The 18,677-nt window shown below is 30.7% G+C and overlaps 1 protein-coding gene across 1 annotated transcript in view; it reads right to left on the bottom strand.

Annotated features, from left to right (window-relative positions):
* Window positions 1-17,335, bottom strand: part of LOC111640420 — a 24,043-nt gene extending 6,708 nt beyond the window's left edge. Inside the window, exons 1-9 of the mRNA XM_023386431.1 lie at window positions 17,199-17,335; window positions 16,935-17,108; window positions 16,697-16,867; window positions 12,745-12,825; window positions 12,497-12,661; window positions 12,433-12,452; window positions 9,184-9,292; window positions 3,728-3,808; window positions 3,480-3,644 (exon numbers count right to left, since the gene is read on the bottom strand). Coding sequence (XP_023242199.1) covers window positions 3,480-3,644; window positions 3,728-3,808; window positions 9,184-9,292; window positions 12,433-12,452; window positions 12,497-12,661; window positions 12,745-12,825; window positions 16,697-16,867; window positions 16,935-17,108; window positions 17,199-17,265 — 1,033 coding nt within the window. The 5' untranslated portion in view covers window positions 17,266-17,335. The remainder of the gene's footprint in view (window positions 1-3,479; window positions 3,645-3,727; window positions 3,809-9,183; window positions 9,293-12,432; window positions 12,453-12,496; window positions 12,662-12,744; window positions 12,826-16,696; window positions 16,868-16,934; window positions 17,109-17,198) is intronic.
* Between the last annotated feature and the right edge of the window lie 1,342 nt (window positions 17,336-18,677).

Below are 18,677 nucleotides of genomic sequence, written 5' to 3'. Positions count from 1 at the left end.
TATACCCGGGGCAACTTCGTCAATTTCTCTCTTCTTGTAAAGTTGTAATTATTTTAATTATTTTTATTTCCAAACTGATTTTAACCTGTTCTATAGTAAGGTTAAAATCAGTTTGGCAATTATGACAGTTTGGCAATTTGACAATAATCAAATATGCAAAGCTTTTTTTTCAGTTTACAGTAGTATTTATTACACAAAATTTAAGTAAAGCTTAACATGCCGATCTTGCCCCGATCTCCCCTATATTGAATTTTATCATAACGAGTTTGCTTGAATCTCCTTTCTTCTGAGATCGCAGCAATGCGCGACGGGTAAGCTAGTACTGAATATAAATGGGGTTTGCTTGCAAAACCTTCGCGGTCGAAGTCGCGGGAAACAGCTAGTAAAATCATATAGGTCTACTTATAATTAATAATTTAGTGGTCATAATATATTTGTGTAAGGTACGACAAAATTTTGACATTATGCAGATTTTCATCATAAATTTAAGATAAAATATATCTCATGTAATTAAAACTAATGAAAACTATAAAAACGAATAATGTAAAAACATTTAATGTTAATAAAAATTGAAGGAAATACAAAACAGAATTAGACAAGGACAAGGACGTTATAAAATATTCTTATGTTTAATTGTTGCTACCTAGATTTCCTTTATTTTTCACACGTAGATAAAATTCCTTCTACTCTATTATATCGAATAAACAGTAAAGAAATTATTCCAAGATCAAATTTAAATTTTAAAAAGTGCATAACTGATTTAGATAAATCGTTATTTTTATTGAACTTATTGCATATTAAAATTTTAAAGTTTTTTTTTAAATTTTGGGTAAAAAAAATGTCATTAGAAGCTGGACGAGAAAAAGGGTGGTTACGGAAAAGTAAGGAGCAGTTGCAAGTTTAAAAGAGCTGAACCAATGGAACTGACACAAGAAAAATGAAAAAAGTTTTGTGATCCTTGAAAGAAAGTACTTTTTCCTTGTTTCTCGAATTGAGAAATTGTTCGAGAAAGTGTATTGAAGCTCAAGATGATTATTTTTAAAAATTTTACCTCTAACACGGTTTATCCCAGTCCGAAACTTTCGAATAACTTAATCTTGGAATAAATAATTGCAAAATGACTGTCATTTATAAAATAGTACAGAATTTGTGCACGATGCAGTCAGTATACGGACGTTATACTGTAATTATAAACACATAACATTAGATGGTGTTTGCTCATCCAAGTCCGTTGTGTTGTAAAAATGTACGCCATTGAAACGCCATATAAGCTCTTGCTTTGTTTTCTCCTGGAGATATCGAAGGTTTATCGTCTCATTAACAATTAAATAATTAAATAAACGATAACTAAAAACAAGATAACAAACACGCACGTACCGAAGCAAAAACAATATGGCCGACAAACACCAAGAGCGTTCTAATGTGAGCGTGAGTAACGACGACGATGCATTGACGTCAATAAAGGATCGAATATGATCGATTCTAAAATTTTATAAAGTAAACTTCTAACGTGAAACTTTTCTTACGCTTAAAGTGGTACGTTAATCATAAAATATCGTTGTTAGAGAGAAATTTGCAAGAAAATTCATAGTATAAGGATTTCGACGAATGACTAAGGAATTTGAGCATGGATAGTTTTATTGCACATGGAAAAAAATAAGTCGTTAGGAAATATATAAGAGCAGGCTTAGCTCAATAATGGGCTCAGAATTGTATTTACATTTAAAGCTATAGACTTGACGGTGGTGACTAAACAGTCACTTTACAAAAAGACTAGTCTCCAAAAAGTTAGTGCGATAGCTCTAATGGTCACCAAGATGGACCGATATAAATTTTTTAATGTTAACTGGACATGTTTTATTGTCAAAATGTTACATAAAACTCTAAACATTCACTGTTAGCCAGCAGTAGATTTTTGCTGTCAAATTACTCAAGAGAATGGCTTAAATAATGATTACAAATAAATATCCTAAAGGATAGATCCAGTTCACATTATTCACATTACAAAGAAATGTTGATACTCACATCTGCGTACATTTATCTGAAAATTCTGAAAAAATGTTCGAATATCAAACGGTTCATTAAACAGCTTATGAAATTGTCTGTATCAGATGACAGCTATGATAAATTTTTGCGTTTTCAGTAATTTATTCACGGAAAAGCAAGATTGTTCTCAATTCATTGTCTTTACATAGAATTTAGAGTACTAATATATTTCAAGCGTGTACAAAGTCTACTATGTTCGAATTTTAATGATATAATGATTAGTTGTAAATGTATTCCAACCTCGCTGTATATGATTTCTGGTTTTAAAGCTGTTTGAAGTCCTTGGTTTTTCGAAATGCCAATAAAGACATTTGTGATCAGAAGGTTAACGTTACCGGTCAAGCAACTGAAATTTGTATCAGGTTTCTATGATCTGGAAGGAAGAAAAGGTTGTACTTGCCAATAAAAACTTAACATTCAATAACTTTTATCAATTCTTTGTAGTTCTTTCTACATCTCGGTAATAAAACGTGAACTATATTATCGCTTCATGACTTATATTTATTTCATTTTATTAATATATTGCCCTAAACGGGGATACTTTACCATCATCCAGAATAAAAAATATAGAGAAAATCTGATACTATAAAGAATTTAAAATAATTTCTAAAATAAAATACGTAAGGAATAATCGAAATTTGTCCATTTGTATAGCATTTGAATTAGTTATAACATCTGATCAGAATAAGCTATTCAATTATTACGTATTATTCATGTATTACAGCTAAAAAAAAAATATGTATAATTATTGGTAAAAATCACGTGCAATATTTGTTGAAATTAGTCACGGTGATTAACGAAAAAAATAACTTGAAATATACGAGTATATTGAGAAAAATTCCCTCGTTAATAAAGAAGAAATGATCAAAAAGTTTTCCTTTATTGTACCTTTACTCTCCAATTTTATTTTTCTCTGACTCAAGATTTATGTTGCAATTGTTTGCTGTAAGATATTGTAACTTATTTCATTTCCATCGTGATATGAGATTTATAGTCACAAATCATCGATTTACTGGTGTAAATGTAGTTTCACTTTCCTTCACTTAAAATTAATTATCATCTACTTATAACGTTACGATTGTAATATATATATATAATCCTTGGCTTTATTATACGGCCTTTAAAATAAAGATAAAATTGTGAAAAATATTATAATTTTTCAGAGAAATTTTTGAAAATGTCCGTACATTTTAATTGTTTAGAAAATAATTTTCATCTCGTGCTGCCATCTATCGTACAAAATTTTATATTTTCATGAACTTGTTGGGCATATAATTTTCTATTACATACAATAGGAAATATACAAATGGTATTTTAAAATAATATTAATAATTCTTAGCTAGCCTTGTCAATTAGCAATATCACTAACGCTGGCAATTAAAATTTTCACTATTAAGAAAAATCTAAAAGGACAAACATCTATAAAAATTTACCATTGTTATTAATTCCATTTTCAGCACCAAATTCGTCTACGAGAAATTTTGCGAATTCTATTCCCTTTTTGAAATCGATGGGATCGATACTACTTGATCGATCGATCAGAAATATCAACTCCAACCCTATTTTTGTGATTTCTACGCCGATAGCTCGAGCTGTACCTAAATTTATAAATAATTTAATATCGAATTTTTTAATATTAATTATAAGAAAACGAATCGCTTAATACGTATTCTATACTTACTATCAGACGTGTATTCTCCGACTTTTGTGATAAATTGATTTTTCAATCGTTCAGCAACCTTTGTCAACGGCTCGTTCTCATCTGAAAATTATATTTATTTTATTTATAAATCACAAATTTCTATAATTCTTTGCCAAATTTACCAAAGACAACATCACTACAGAGCGTATGCAAACTGCTAGCAGTTATCTTACGGCCACATCACTTATGTTAATGCTATAATGCCAAACAATAAGTTCAATCGGCATCTCTGAAATTTCGTCATTAAATACGAATGTCATTTTAAAAGCATAATATACTCAAAAATTAATATAGAACCTATAATTCAGTTCAACAACATAGAAAAATATTCAAAAGATTATTCAGAAATCTTTACAAGAGATACAGGAAGGAAATAATATGCCTTACAAAATTTATTACTTGAGGTACCCTGCTTTACTCGGGAAAAATCCCTAAAAGGGGGGTGTTGCTGCTGTCTGTTCATTCCCTAAATCTGCTCATGAAAGTGTTCATTCTAGATAGTGCTTTTTATTCTTCGTTATATATGAATGTTTGTCTATTTTTAAAGGAAGAGCGAGTTTTTCTTTGTTTAGTAAAGCTTATTTAGGTTAAATTTTTGGCTAAACGTATTTATTTCTATATTTTCCTGTATTATAAACTGTATTCATTTAATATACATATATCTTGGTTGATATACATAATACATATGTATGTCTTTATTCAACACACATAAAAAGCTAGACATATAGGCGTATATTTATGAAATTATACTTCGTAATCACTGGAAATATATACTTTTTTAAAAACAGAATCAAAATTAATTGGTAATATATTAAGTATATTTCTCAATATAGTTATTTAAATTATGCTTTTATTATAACTCATAGATAAAGAAACTCTGAATAAGTAATTCATGAATGATGGTATCCAATCATGAATCATTTCTGAGAATTTCTTACTTCTAAATGTATTCAAATTAATTTTAAATTCGTTAATTTAAACGAATAAACATGAATTTAATATGATGCGGTTACACTAGATTATTATCGTGATAAAAATAAAGCATAAAATTCTAAGAATATCGTATAATGAATTCTCTTGGAAAAATGAATAACGAACATCTAATCGGAAAATTTTGTTTCTATTACCTGGTAGAAGAGAAATAATATAAATACGAATAGAATTTAAATTTGACTTTTCTGCTAGTTAATAAACAGTAAAACAGTAGTAATAATAAAGAAATATAAATTATCTTCTGTTTATTTTTCTCAGTAAGTATTTTCTTTTAGAGAATATTTAGTCATTTTTCCGACAAGGGTATGATTTTCCACGTGAATCTAACACAAGCACGTCGAAGCATAGAAACGACGCTTTAAAATTTGTAATTCAAAAATTACAACTCCAACTGTGATTTATTTTGATTCGGACAAAGGAAAATTTGTTATCATCAGACTTTTATCATTAAAAAAATAATAATTACATATTTTACAAATAGGTAACGCTATTTTTGGAGCTTCGAAACAGTTTAACACAGATTATTGTGTAATGGATAAGAGAATGTAATCTGTTTCTCTTCTTGCCAGGACTTTTCTATGGGAATTGGTCTCTACTTGTGTTAGACACGTAAAGAAAACACAGGAAACTCCAGCCCCCTAACTCACTAACCCGGGATAACTAATAGTGTTCAGTAGTTTTTAAACTTTCTCGAGCCGTGACCCCTACTTTCTGCAGTAGGCCAAACAAACTGGTGGACTCTGAATACAAAATAACTGCGATATTATATAGTCCAGCATCATTCATGGGAGAACAATCAACTTTTATAAAATAAATTTAATCATATTATAAATTTTATGACTGCCAGTTTTTTTTTTTTAACATGACACCATTAATGGGGATTTTTATTGATATAGAAGAAAGATATCACGAATTTTTTAGAGCAGGTGTTGAACAAAATGTTTACAACTGATTATCAATCTCATTTGTCCTAATTATGTAATAATATCCGGCTTATAAAAAAAACTGACACCCATCAACTTCGTTCAATGTTGTCGATCTCTTCAGTGCGATTAAACGATTAATGTATCTTCATTTATTAATACCAACAATACTATAAGAAATTCAGATCCTACCGAGTATTTTGTAAGTTAAACATAAACAAGAAACTGTTTTAACGTGTAATTTTTACATCCAGAAGTCTGATTAGACTTCTAATCGTAGATTAAAAGCTATAATTTAAGTAGATTTTAAGAAATTATATTTTAATAAAAGGAACAATAAACATTTTGATTTGTAACCAACATATGGAAAAATGTTTCCAAATATATGCTATAAATGTAGGCCAACGACCTAGTGTCTTACAGCATGTGAATGATAAATTGAGACACGTGTCCTCTAGTCTTAAAAGTAATCATAAATATATCGTTTCAAATTCAGTTACAGATTTGAATAAATAAAAATATTATTCAAATTTATAATTTATTCACATTATTGTTAAAAAAAATAGAAAAATAAAATATAATTATTTTCAGAATAAAGTCACGTTGCATTAATTCAACATCATTTTGAATTACTTCCTTTGTGTTTATTATTAAACTTATTAAAATTATTTTATTTTCTATTTTGTACCTACTGTTCTTATAGGATGATCAGTAGCTTATCCTACAGGTCTATGCAAAATTTCGATATTGTATTATTTTTCCAGACCATTCAAATATTGGAAAAGACGGGCAGCTGGATGATGGTAGTCCACCTCTCTGGAGGGCCTGGGATAAAACCTAGATCAACGACAAAACCCCAGGATTTTTCGGGGTGGACCGTTTAGATATGTCAGGTCCCTAACCCTCATCACCCGGCTGCCCCATAGTGGGCCAGCCGGGTGATACTCATAAGGGCCGACTCATAAGGGGCTTGCTAAAAATAGACCCTTTTATGCCTACACGACAGAAAGAGTTTATTAATTAAAAATTTTCTTGGAAAAATTGTCATATCCAATAAATATACCAAAGATTGCATTGTAAGAAGATAACTACATTTATATTACAGTACTAGATAAACCATGCAATTTTCGGGTAATTAAGTATAGGCTATGTTGTATTTAGTTATATAACAAGATGAATAATATAATAATTGTAAAACATCTATCGCGTGAAGGATTCGTTTCGAATCCAATCTCGATCATGTAGTCGATTTAAGGTGGAGTATTGTTCCTTATTTTCCAGGTTGGACGACTTTATTGAGAGACAGGTTCTCTTTAATAGGAAAAAGGTAGACCAGTGTCGTTATATTTGGCATCGATTAATCAAATATAACAACCGGTGTAAACCGAAAACACCACGGTACTNTGTGTGTGTGTGTGTCCTTCATGCATTACCACACCGTTTATCCGATTGCCGTGAAACTTTGAGAAGTTGTTTAATATACTCCCGCGAAGGTTTCTGGCGTAGTACGATTGTCATGAAGCTTTGAAAAGTTTTTTAATACATTCCCGCGAAGGTTTCTGGCATTTATCCTACGATGGATGGCGCGCGTTTACACGAGCATTCGAGCACTGTGCGTTCGATCGATTTCAAATTGTGAAGACCATTTCCCCCTTCAAAAAATATCTCTACCTATGCATTTGCGAACTGTTATTTACGATATTTGTAATAATTTTTGTTTAATCACTTTATTTCAACTTTTTTTTTTTTTGCTAATTATGTATTCGCTCGAACTTCGTTAAAACCTTAACTGTACCCCGAACAACAACCGAAGTTGTAGGAAGAAATTCGCGTATTTTACCGATCTAGGTATCACCCCTTTTCCAAATTTTAATATCGACTCAAAATAATTTAAAAAGACAAATTACAATAAAACGGTTTATTATCCAACTATCAGAAATTTCACAACACGCCAAGGAAGAGAGGAAGGAGCAATTAAATAATTNGTTAAAAAAAATAACATATTAGACATCTCCCTATCATCTGCATCTGACACTTATAACACATATTTTATTAACGCTTGTGTTATAGAAACCTTAATTAACCATGCCGGGAATGCTACTCGATTCGATCCTCCGCAATGCTTCTCGCATTCGGAGTGATACCGTCTTTCGAAGCTTCTGAGCTTGCCATGTGCCCTTCGTTAATGTCCCCACCGATGGCAGTGTTTTTCTGTTGCTTGCACTGCTAAAAGTATCCTACCGGTGAATTTTGGTATCTTTTATGTTGCGGAGATAGTTTTATTGAAAACTAAGGTAAACTGGATAAGGCCAAATTTAGTGCGGTGACATTTCGGGACCAACGGAAGATATTTTTATGAGTAAACTGTAAACTGAGAGAGCAAGGACCGCCGAGAAAATTGAAGTTTACAAAAGCAAACTGGAAGAGGCATGCATATATACAAGTGATGCAGAAGGCCTACTATTGCCTAATCCCTGTCCATTTATGACCTTACACTGGCATAAAATAAGCGTCTGCGTGCTTTCTCTATATTAGCTCGTGTCCAGTTTAGGTAGCCATGTTCTCATTGTTTTTAGACCTTGTCCCGCCAGTGAAACCTTGGGTGTCCCAAAAAGATGAAAATCGAAAAATGCGGGATTCTCATTTGGACTATAGAAAAATTAGGAAGCACGGTCTGATCAAATTTGGCAATTGCCTCCAGAGTTTCGAACTTGTGCGAGAGCGGATATTTTTTTGCTGGATCGAAACGTCTGCCGGATTCCCGTGGACTGCACTTGTCGGTAACATTGAGTTTTTGAGGGTTGTGATTTGTGTGTCCGGATTAATTCTCACACCTCTGGGCATCATATCCACAAGAATCACTCCATTGATGTTCCAAAAATGGTAATTATGACCTTTCCAGCTAGGAATTTGTATCAAGTTTCTTTTTTGTAGCAATTATGGATCTTGTGCATATTTCGAACATCTGAGATCATTAACAATTGTCATTGCATTTCCATTGCAAATTAAAAGCTACGGGTTCAATTATCAAATTTGTGGCGTGTCAATCCTCACAAATAATGGCATTGGCAAACTAACGTATCTGAGTTTGTGGCCGCACCAAAATACCCAGAGCACTGCCGATTGTGCAGCTCGGTCTCTCTGTTTCTCAAAGACCTAATACTCTAAACTCGGAGTCTAATGGTGTGCCTATCAACTGCGCAACTTCCATACACGACATACAAACGTTTGTGAACATTTTCCACAGTTTATTTCTCCTCTGTCGAGAATTCAATTAAGGGTCTATGTTCGTAACCTGTCGTACAGAGATGCCATTCTTACGGACGGCCATTCTTAGACAATGCCATTCTTACGGCGGCATTGTCTGTAAAATACCAAAATTACGTGTACGCACGACACACAAAACATCAGTGTTGCTACCTGTAAATTTTCACTTTGCTATCATCATTCTGGATGAGAAATAAAATGTGGAGTATTATTTTCTAAGCAACCCTTATATTTTTTGAAAACACTTCTTACCTAATTCTTCTTTCTCAACAGTAGTTAAAACAGTTTTCTGTGCTTGTTCTTCAATTATAACTTCTTCAACAACATCATCATCTTTTACTTCTTCTTTTACCACTTCTTCCTAAAATATATTATTTTACATCATAAATGATAAATCTTATCAAAGTACTGAATATAAATGGGGTTTGCTTGCAAAACCTTCGCGGTCGAAGTCGCGGGAAACAGCTAGTAAAATCATATAGGTCTACTTATAATTAATAATTTAGTGGTCATAATATATTTGTGTAAGGTACGACAAAATTTTGACATTATGCAGATTTTCATCATAAATTTAAGATAAAATATATCTCATGTAATTAAAACTAATGAAAACTATAAAAACGAATAATGTAAAAACATTTAATGTTAATAAAAATTGAAGGAAATACAAAACAGAATTAGACAAGGACAAGGACGTTATAAAATATTCTTATGTTTAATTGTTGCTACCTAGATTTCCTTTATTTTTCACACGTAGATAAAATTCCTTCTACTCTATTATATCGAATAAACAGTAAAGAAATTATTCCAAGATCAAATTTAAATTTTAAAAAGTGCATAACTGATTTAGATAAATCGTTATTTTTATTGAACTTATTGCATATTAAAATTTTAAAGTTTTTTTTTAAATTTTGGGTAAAAAAAATGTCATTAGAAGCTGGACGAGAAAAAGGGTGGTTACGGAAAAGTAAGGAGCAGTTGCAAGTTTAAAAGAGCTGAACCAATGGAACTGACACAAGAAAAATGAAAAAAGTTTTGTGATCCTTGAAAGAAAGTACTTTTTCCTTGTTTCTCGAATTGAGAAATTGTTCGAGAAAGTGTATTGAAGCTCAAGATGATTATTTTAAAAAATTTTACCTCTAACACGGTTTATCCCAGTCCGAAACTTTCGAATAACTTAATCTTGGAATAAATAATTGCAAAATGACTGTCATTTATAAAATAGTACAGAATTTGTGCACGATGCAGTCAGTATACGGACGTTATACTGTAATTATAAACACATAACATTAGATGGTGTTTGCTCATCCAAGTCCGTTGTGTTGTAAAAATGTACGCCATTGAAACGCCATATAAGCTCTTGCTTTGTTTTCTCCTGGAGATATCGAAGGTTTATCGTCTCATTAACAATTAAATAATTAAATAAACGATAACTAAAAACAAGATAACAAACACGCACGTACCGAAGCAAAAACAATATGGCCGACAAACACCAAGAGCGTTCTAATGTGAGCGTGAGTAACGACGACGATGCATTGACGTCAATAAAGGATCGAATATGATCGATTCTAAAATTTTATAAAGTAAACTTCTAACGTGAAACTTTCCTTACGCTTAAAGTGGTACGTTAATCATAAAATATCGTTGTTAGAGAGAAATTTGCAAGAAAATTCATAGTATAAGGATTTCGACGAATGACTAAGGAATTTGAGCATGGATAATTTTATTGCACATGGAAAAAAATAAGTCGTTAGGAAATATATAAGAGCAGGCTTGGCTCAATAATGGGCTTAGAATTGTATTTACATTTAAAGCTATAGACTTGACGGTGGTGACTAAACAGTCACGTTACAAAAAGACTAGTCTCCAAAAAGTTAGTGCGATAGCTCTAATGGTCACCAAGATGGACCGATATAAATTTTTTAATGTTAACTGGACATGTTTTATTGTCAAAATGTTACATAAAACTCTAAACATTCACTGTTAGCCAGCAGTAGATTTTTGCTGTCAAATTACTCAAGAGAATGGCTTAAATAATGATTACAAATAAATATCCTAAAGGATAGATCCAGTTCACATTATTCACATTACAAAGAAATGTTGATACTCACATCTGCGTACATTTATCTGAAAATTCTGAAAAAATGTTCGAATATCAAACGGTTCATTAAACAGCTTATGAAATTGTCTGTATCAGATGACAGCTATGATAAATTTTTGCGTTTTCAGTAATTTATTCACGGAAAAGCAAGATTGTTCTCAATTCATTGTCTTTACATAGAATTTAGAGTACTAATATATTTCAAGCGTGTACAAAGTCTACTATGTTCGAATTTTAATGATATAATGATTAGTTGTAAATGTATTCCAACCTCGCTGTATATGATTTCTGGTTTTAAAGCTGTTTGAAGTCCTTGGTTTTTCGAAATGCCAATAAAGACATTTGTGATCAGAAGGTTAACGTTACCGGTCAAGCAACTGAAATTTGTATCAGGTTTCTATGATCTGGAAGGAAGAAAAGGTTGTACTTGCCAATGAAAACTTAACATTCAATAACTTTTATCAATTCTTTGTAGTTCTTTCCGCATCTCGGTAATAAAACGTGAACTATATTATCGCTTCATGACTTATATTTATTTCATTTTATTAATATATTGCCCTAAACGGGGATACTTTACCATCATCCAGAATAAAAAATATAGAGAAAATCTGATACTATAAAGAATTTAAAATAATTTCTAAAATAAAATACGTAAGGAATAATCGAAATTTGTCCATTTGTATAGCATTTGAATTAGTTATAACATCTGATCAGAATAAGCTATTCAATTATTACGTATTATTCATGTATTACAGCTAAAAAAAAAATATGTATAATTATTGGTAAAAATCACGTGCAATATTTGTTGAAATTAGTCACGGTGATTAACGAAAAAAATAACTTGAAATATACGAGTATATTGAGAAAAATTCCCTCGTTAATAAAGAAGAAATGATCAAAAAGTTTTCCTTTATTGTACCTTTACTCTCCAATTTTATTTTTCTCTGACTCAAGATTTATGTTGCAATTGTTTGCTGTAAGATATTGTAACTTATTTCATTTCCATCGTGATATGAGATTTATAGTCACAAATCATCGATTTACTGGTGTAAATGTAGTTTCACTTTCCTTCACTTAAAATTAATTATCATCTACTTATAACGTTACGATTGTAATATATATATATAATCCTTGGCTTTATTATACGGCCTTTAAAATAAAGATAAAATTGTGAAAAATATTATAATTTTTCAGAGAAATTTTTGAAAATGTCCGTACATTTTAATTGTTTAGAAAATAATTTTCATCTCGTGCTGCCATCTATCGTACAAAATTTTATATTTTCATGAACTTGTTGGGCATATAATTTTCTATTACATACAATAGGAAATATACAAATGGTATTTTAAAATAATATTAATAATTCTTAGCTAGCCTTGTCAATTAGCAATATCACTAACGCTGGCAATTAAAATTTTCACTATTAAGAAAAATCTAAAAGGACAAACATCTATAAAAATTTACCATTGTTATTAATTCCATTTTCAGCACCAAATTCGTCTACGAGAAATTTTGCGAATTCTATTCCCTTTTTGAAATCGATGGGATCGATACTACTTGATCGATCGATCAGAAATATCAACTCCAACCCTATTTTTGTGATTTCTACGCCGATAGCTCGAGCTGTACCTAAATTTATAAATAATTTAATATCGAATTTTTTAATATTAATTATAAGAAAACGAATCGCTTAATACGTATTCTATACTTACTATCAGACGTGTATTCTCCGACTTTTGTGATAAATTGATTTTTCAATCGTTCAGCAACCTTTGTCAACGGCTCGTTCTCATCTGAAAATTATATTTATTTTATTTATAAATCACAAATTTCTATAATTCTTTGCCAAATTTACCAAAGACAACATCACTACAGAGCGTATGCAAACTGCTAGCAGTTATCTTACGGCCACATCACTTATGTTAATGCTATAATGCCAAACAATAAGTTCAATCGGCATCTCTGAAATTTCGTCATTAAATACGAATGTCATTTTAAAAGCATAATATACTCAAAAATTAATATAGAACCTATAATTCAGTTCAACAACATAGAAAAATATTCAAAAGATTATTCAGAAATCTTTACAAGAGATACAGGAAGGAAATAATATGCCTTACAAAATTTATTACTTGAGGTACCCTGCTTTACTCGGGAAAAATCCCTAAAAGGGGGGTGTTGCTGCTGTCTGTTCATTCCCTAAATCTGCTCATGAAAGTGTTCATTCTAGATAGTGCTTTTTATTCTTCGTTATATATGAATGTTTGTCTATTTTTAAAGGAAGAGCGAGTTTTTCTTTGTTTAGTAAAGCTTATTTAGGTTAAATTTTTGGCTAAACGTATTTATTTCTATATTTTCCTGTATTATAAACTGTATTCATTTAATATACATATATCTTGGTTGATATACATAATACATATGTATGTCTTTATTCAACACACATAAAAAGCTAGACATATAGGCGTATATTTATGAAATTATACTTCGTAATCACTGGAAATATATACTTTTTTAAAAACAGAATCAAAATTAATTGGTAATATATTAAGTATATTTCTCAATATAGTTATTTAAATTATGCTTTTATTATAACTCATAGATAAAGAAACTCTGAATAAGTAATTCATGAATGATGGTATCCAATCATGAATCATTTCTGAGAATTTCTTACTTCTAAATGTATTCAAATTAATTTTAAATTCGTTAATTTAAACGAATAAACATGAATTTAATATGATGCGGTTACACTAGATTATTATCGTGATAAAAATAAAGCATAAAATTCTAAGAATATCGTATAATGAATTCTCTTGGAAAAATGAATAACGAACATCTAATCGGAAAATTTTGTTTCTATTACCTGGTAGAAGAGAAATAATATAAATACGAATAGAATTTAAATTTGACTTTTCTGCTAGTTAATAAACAGTAAAACAGTAGTAATAATAAAGAAATATAAATTATCTTCTGTTTATTTTTCTCAGTAAGTATTTTCTTTTAGAGAATATTTAGTCATTTTTCCGACAAGGGTATGATTTTCCACGTGAATCTAACACAAGCACGTCGAAGCATAGAAACGACGCTTTAAAATTTGTAATTCAAAAATTACAACTCCAACTGTGATTTATTTTGATTCGGACAAAGGAAAATTTGTTATCATCAGACTTTTATCATTAAAAAAATAATAATTACATATTTTACAAATAGGTAACGCTATTTTTGGAGCTTCGAAACAGTTTAACACAGATTATTGTGTAATGGATAAGAGAATGTAATCTGTTTCTCTTCTTGCCAGGACTTTTCTATGGGAATTGGTCTCTACTTGTGTTAGACACGTAAAGAAAACACAGGAAACTCCAGCCCCCTAACTCGCTAACCCGGGATAACTAATAGTGTTCAGTAGTTTTTAAACTTTCTCGAGCCGTGACCCCTACTTTCTGCAGTAGGCCAAACAAACTGGTGGACTCTGAATACAAAATAACTGCGATATTATATAGTCCAGCATCATTCATGGGAGAACAATCAACTTTTATAAAATAAATTTAATCATATTATAAATTTTATGACTGCCAGTTTTTTTTAACATGACACCATTAATGGGGATTTTTATTGATATAGAAGAAAGATATCACGAATTTTTTAGAGCAGGTGTTGAACAAAATGTTTACAACTGATTATCAATCTCATTTGTCCTAATTATGTAATAATATCCGGCTTATAAAAAAAACTGACACCCATCAACTTCGTTCAATGTTGTCGATCTCTTCAGTGCGATTAAACGATTAATGTATCTTCATTTATTAATACCAACAATACTATAAGAAATTCAGATCCTACCGAGTATTTTGTAAGTTAAACATAAACAAGAAACTGTTTTAACGTGTAATTTTTACATCCAGAAGTCTGATTAGACTTCTAATCGTAGATTAAAAGCTATAATTTAAGTAGATTTTAAGAAATTATATTTTAATAAAAGGAACAATAAACATTTTGATTTGTAACCAACATATGGAAAAATGTTTCCAAATATATGCTATAAATGTAGGCCAACGACCTAGTGTCTTACAGCATGTGAATGATAAATTGAGACACGTGTCCTCTAGTCTTAAAAGTAATCATAAATATATCGTTTCAAATTCAGTTACAGATTTGAATAAATAAAAATATTATTCAAATTTATAATTTATTCACATTATTGTTAAAAAAAATAGAAAAATAAAATATAATTATTTCCAGAATAAAGTCACGTTGCATTAATTCAACATCATTTTGAATTACTTCCTTTGTGTTTATTATTAAACTTATTAAAATTATTTTATTTTCTATTTTGTACCTACTGTTCTTATAGGATGATCAGTAGCTTATCCTACAGGTCTATGCAAAATTTCGATATTGTATTATTTTTCCAGACCATTCAAATATTGGAAAAGACGGGCAGCTGGATGATGGTAGTCCACCTCTCTGGAGGGCCTGGGATAAAACCTAGATCAACGACAAAACCCCAGGATTTTTCGGGGTGGACCGTTTAGATATGTCAGGTCCCTAACCCTCATCACCCGGCTGCCCCATAGTGGGCCAGCCGGGTGATACTCATAAGGGCCGACTCATAAGGGGCTTGCTAAAAATAGACCCTTTTATGCCTACACGACAGAAAGAGTTTATTAATTAAAAATTTTCTTGGAAAAATTGTCATATCCAATAAATATACCAAAGATTGCATTGTAAGAAGATAACTACATTTATATTACAGTACTAGATAAACCATGCAATTTTCGGGTAATTAAGTATAGGCTATGTTGTATTTAGTTATATAACAAGATGAATAATATAATAATTGTAAAACATCTATCGCGTGAAGGATTCGTTTCGAATCCAATCTCGATCATGTAGTCGATTTAAGGTGGAGTATTGTTCCTTATTTTCCAGGTTGGACGACTTTATTGAGAGACAGGTTCTCTTTAATAGGAAAAAGGTAGACCAGTGTCGTTATATTTGGCATCGATTAATCAAATATAACAACCGGTGTAAACCGAAAACACCACGGTACTAAATTTCTCCCGTTAGATAGGCTTTACCGTGTTTAGTGTATGATATACAGAAATTAATCTCTAATATCATTTTATTTTTAAAATAAAACAGTAAAATTATTTGAAATTTGCAATTTGAAAAAATTGTACACTTATAAATTCCCTCTGTCGTCTTTCTTTAATCTCGAGAACGGAGTTAGATAGATGAAAGACGAGACCTCCACCTAAGGGGCAGGAGGCCCCAATTAACTATATATAACTTCCGATGCAAACCGGAAATTACGTTATTTCATTCAAAAATTTCCCCCTGAAATATGTTAGATAGATGACCCGCACGACTCTATTGTTAAAAGTATGATGTACAGTACAGAGGCAAGTCACTACTAATTTGAGGTGGAGAGCATATATTTTAAATATTTAAAAATGACTAAATTTCAAATTAAATTTTATTTTATTGCCGTAAAAAGTAAGAATACTTTTATTATCTAGCAATTCAATTTTTATAGATTTAATAATGTAATTCGTTTCATTATATAACAATAATATAGAATAAAACAATCGCTGAAGGAAAAGTGGCAAAGTAGTATTATACAATAAAATAATAGTAATAATATAGTAATCTATGCTGTAATCATACCTTGGCATATAGGTTCAATACCATCCCAATGCCTACTTTTTAGGCATTTTCTGGATCGATCACCCAAAAGTCGATATCCAGCATCGCAAAAGTAGACGATTTCGTCGCCAACATTCCAATCACCCATAATTGATCCATATTTTATGGCATTTGGCGGTTTACATCTATTAACTAAATAAACAATTCATCACGAAAAAATAATTATTGTAAATTTCATGTAAATGATTAAGAGCGTTACACGGTAGAAGACATTTTGGAATAATGGTACTACTCCAATTGCCTTGTCTGCAACGTAAGTAGGTAGGCCCAGAAAGACGAAAACCATTGTCGCAACTGAAAAATACTTTGTCTCTATTTACTCGAATTTTACCATTCGGAAACTCGATTATTGGTAGAGGAGGGCAGTCAATTTCTATGGGAAAAAAAGTTAATATGTGTTAAAATTTGTCTCAAAGCAAATCGAACTTACCGACATTAAATATTTTTAACGTATCCGACTTACTATATTGCTCTGTAATTGGAATTTCCGAAATATAAAATGAAATTAAGAGAAGAAAAATAGCTTCCATCTTAAAACAAAATATTAATGTAATGAAGAACAGGAAGAATTATATCGAAGAGACTTCCTTCACAGAAGGAACGAGAATCTGTCTGATAAAGGAGCGATTCCTTTACGCAATACTTTCATTTTATACTAAAAAAATTAATTAATTAACAAATAAAATTATTTAGAAGCGAATTAAACATCGGAATCTACAAAAACTATTTGGCATTTGCTAGGAGTATTGTCACTAATGGTGATTCTAGATTTAATCTAAAAAAAAAAAGAAAGAATCTTCTATTAGTCTTATGGTATGTTTAATTCCGCATTCCGTTAAATATTTCATAATTTTTTAATGTATTCTTCTGACTAAAAGACATATTTACTGTAAAGCGTTGTATTTGATTTTTTTTGTAAATGGTCAATAGAAATATTTAGGTCATGTTAACACTGCCGCTTATTATCTATTAAACAGGTGCCTTTCGGTAATAAAGTCACGAATCGCAAATATGTAACAGCATAAATATTAAACTAACTGTACTCAGAAATTCTAACAAGCCGACATAAATGTTTCTTTGTGAGTTAATTAAAAGAATTTGGGACTCGTATTTTATTAAACTTTAAATTAGACAAAGAAGAGCCTTCTAAGAACACTAATATTCTTCGTATGTGAATAAATTCTATCTTGCTTCTAATTAAATCTCAGTAACACTTCTAAATTTAGTTAAAATAGTTTTAGAAAGGCATTTAAGACAAATGGAGGGAAAAAAAACACCACTCGCTTCCGGTTATGGTATTTGAATGTAACACGTAATTATTTTCAATGATGTTATCTAACTACAAGAACAATCCGGTAACTTCATCATTAATTTATTAATGATAAAATTTATTACGTATGGTAAATATTTTCGTTAACCTTTTCTACATTTTTAACCTTTTCCGAAACTTCTCGAAGTATTCTAAAACGTTAGTTTAACGACCCATAAACACGAACCTAATTAAAATGACTTCATTACCAGACTTTCTACGATTTGGGGTCCAACGACCGATGACATAATGCTTGTCCAGCGTTCCATAGACCAGTCACGTAAGTGGGATGACAAAGACAATTTATAATAGACGAAATATTACGTACAGTACGTAGAAAAATATATATTTATGTAAAGAATTAACCATTGAATTTCGTCAAATATTTATGGCATTCTTTACCATTGTAATTATTTTGTAAGAATAATTAATAATGTAGGGGGAATAATTCAACTTGGTTGTACGCACCCTTCAGATGACGCATTATGGTTACATCCGCTGTAAACTTGTCTACGAAGTTTGACCTTGCAGTGACCAGTTATATCAAACTGAAATAAGCGGATATTGAAAGGTGACGGACGGATGGTGCCAGCGTGTTTTAGTTTGAAAATCTTCAGTTTAAAATTGTAATAA

Source organism: Centruroides sculpturatus, unplaced genomic scaffold (genome assembly GCF_000671375.1).
Source record: "Centruroides sculpturatus isolate CEXI.00-Female unplaced genomic scaffold, Cexi_2.0 scaffold1094, whole genome shotgun sequence".
Lineage (NCBI taxonomy): Eukaryota > Metazoa > Arthropoda > Arachnida > Scorpiones > Buthidae > Centruroides > Centruroides sculpturatus.
The sequence above is the reverse complement of the archived record's forward strand: the minus strand, read 5'-3'. Positions and strand labels throughout refer to the sequence as shown.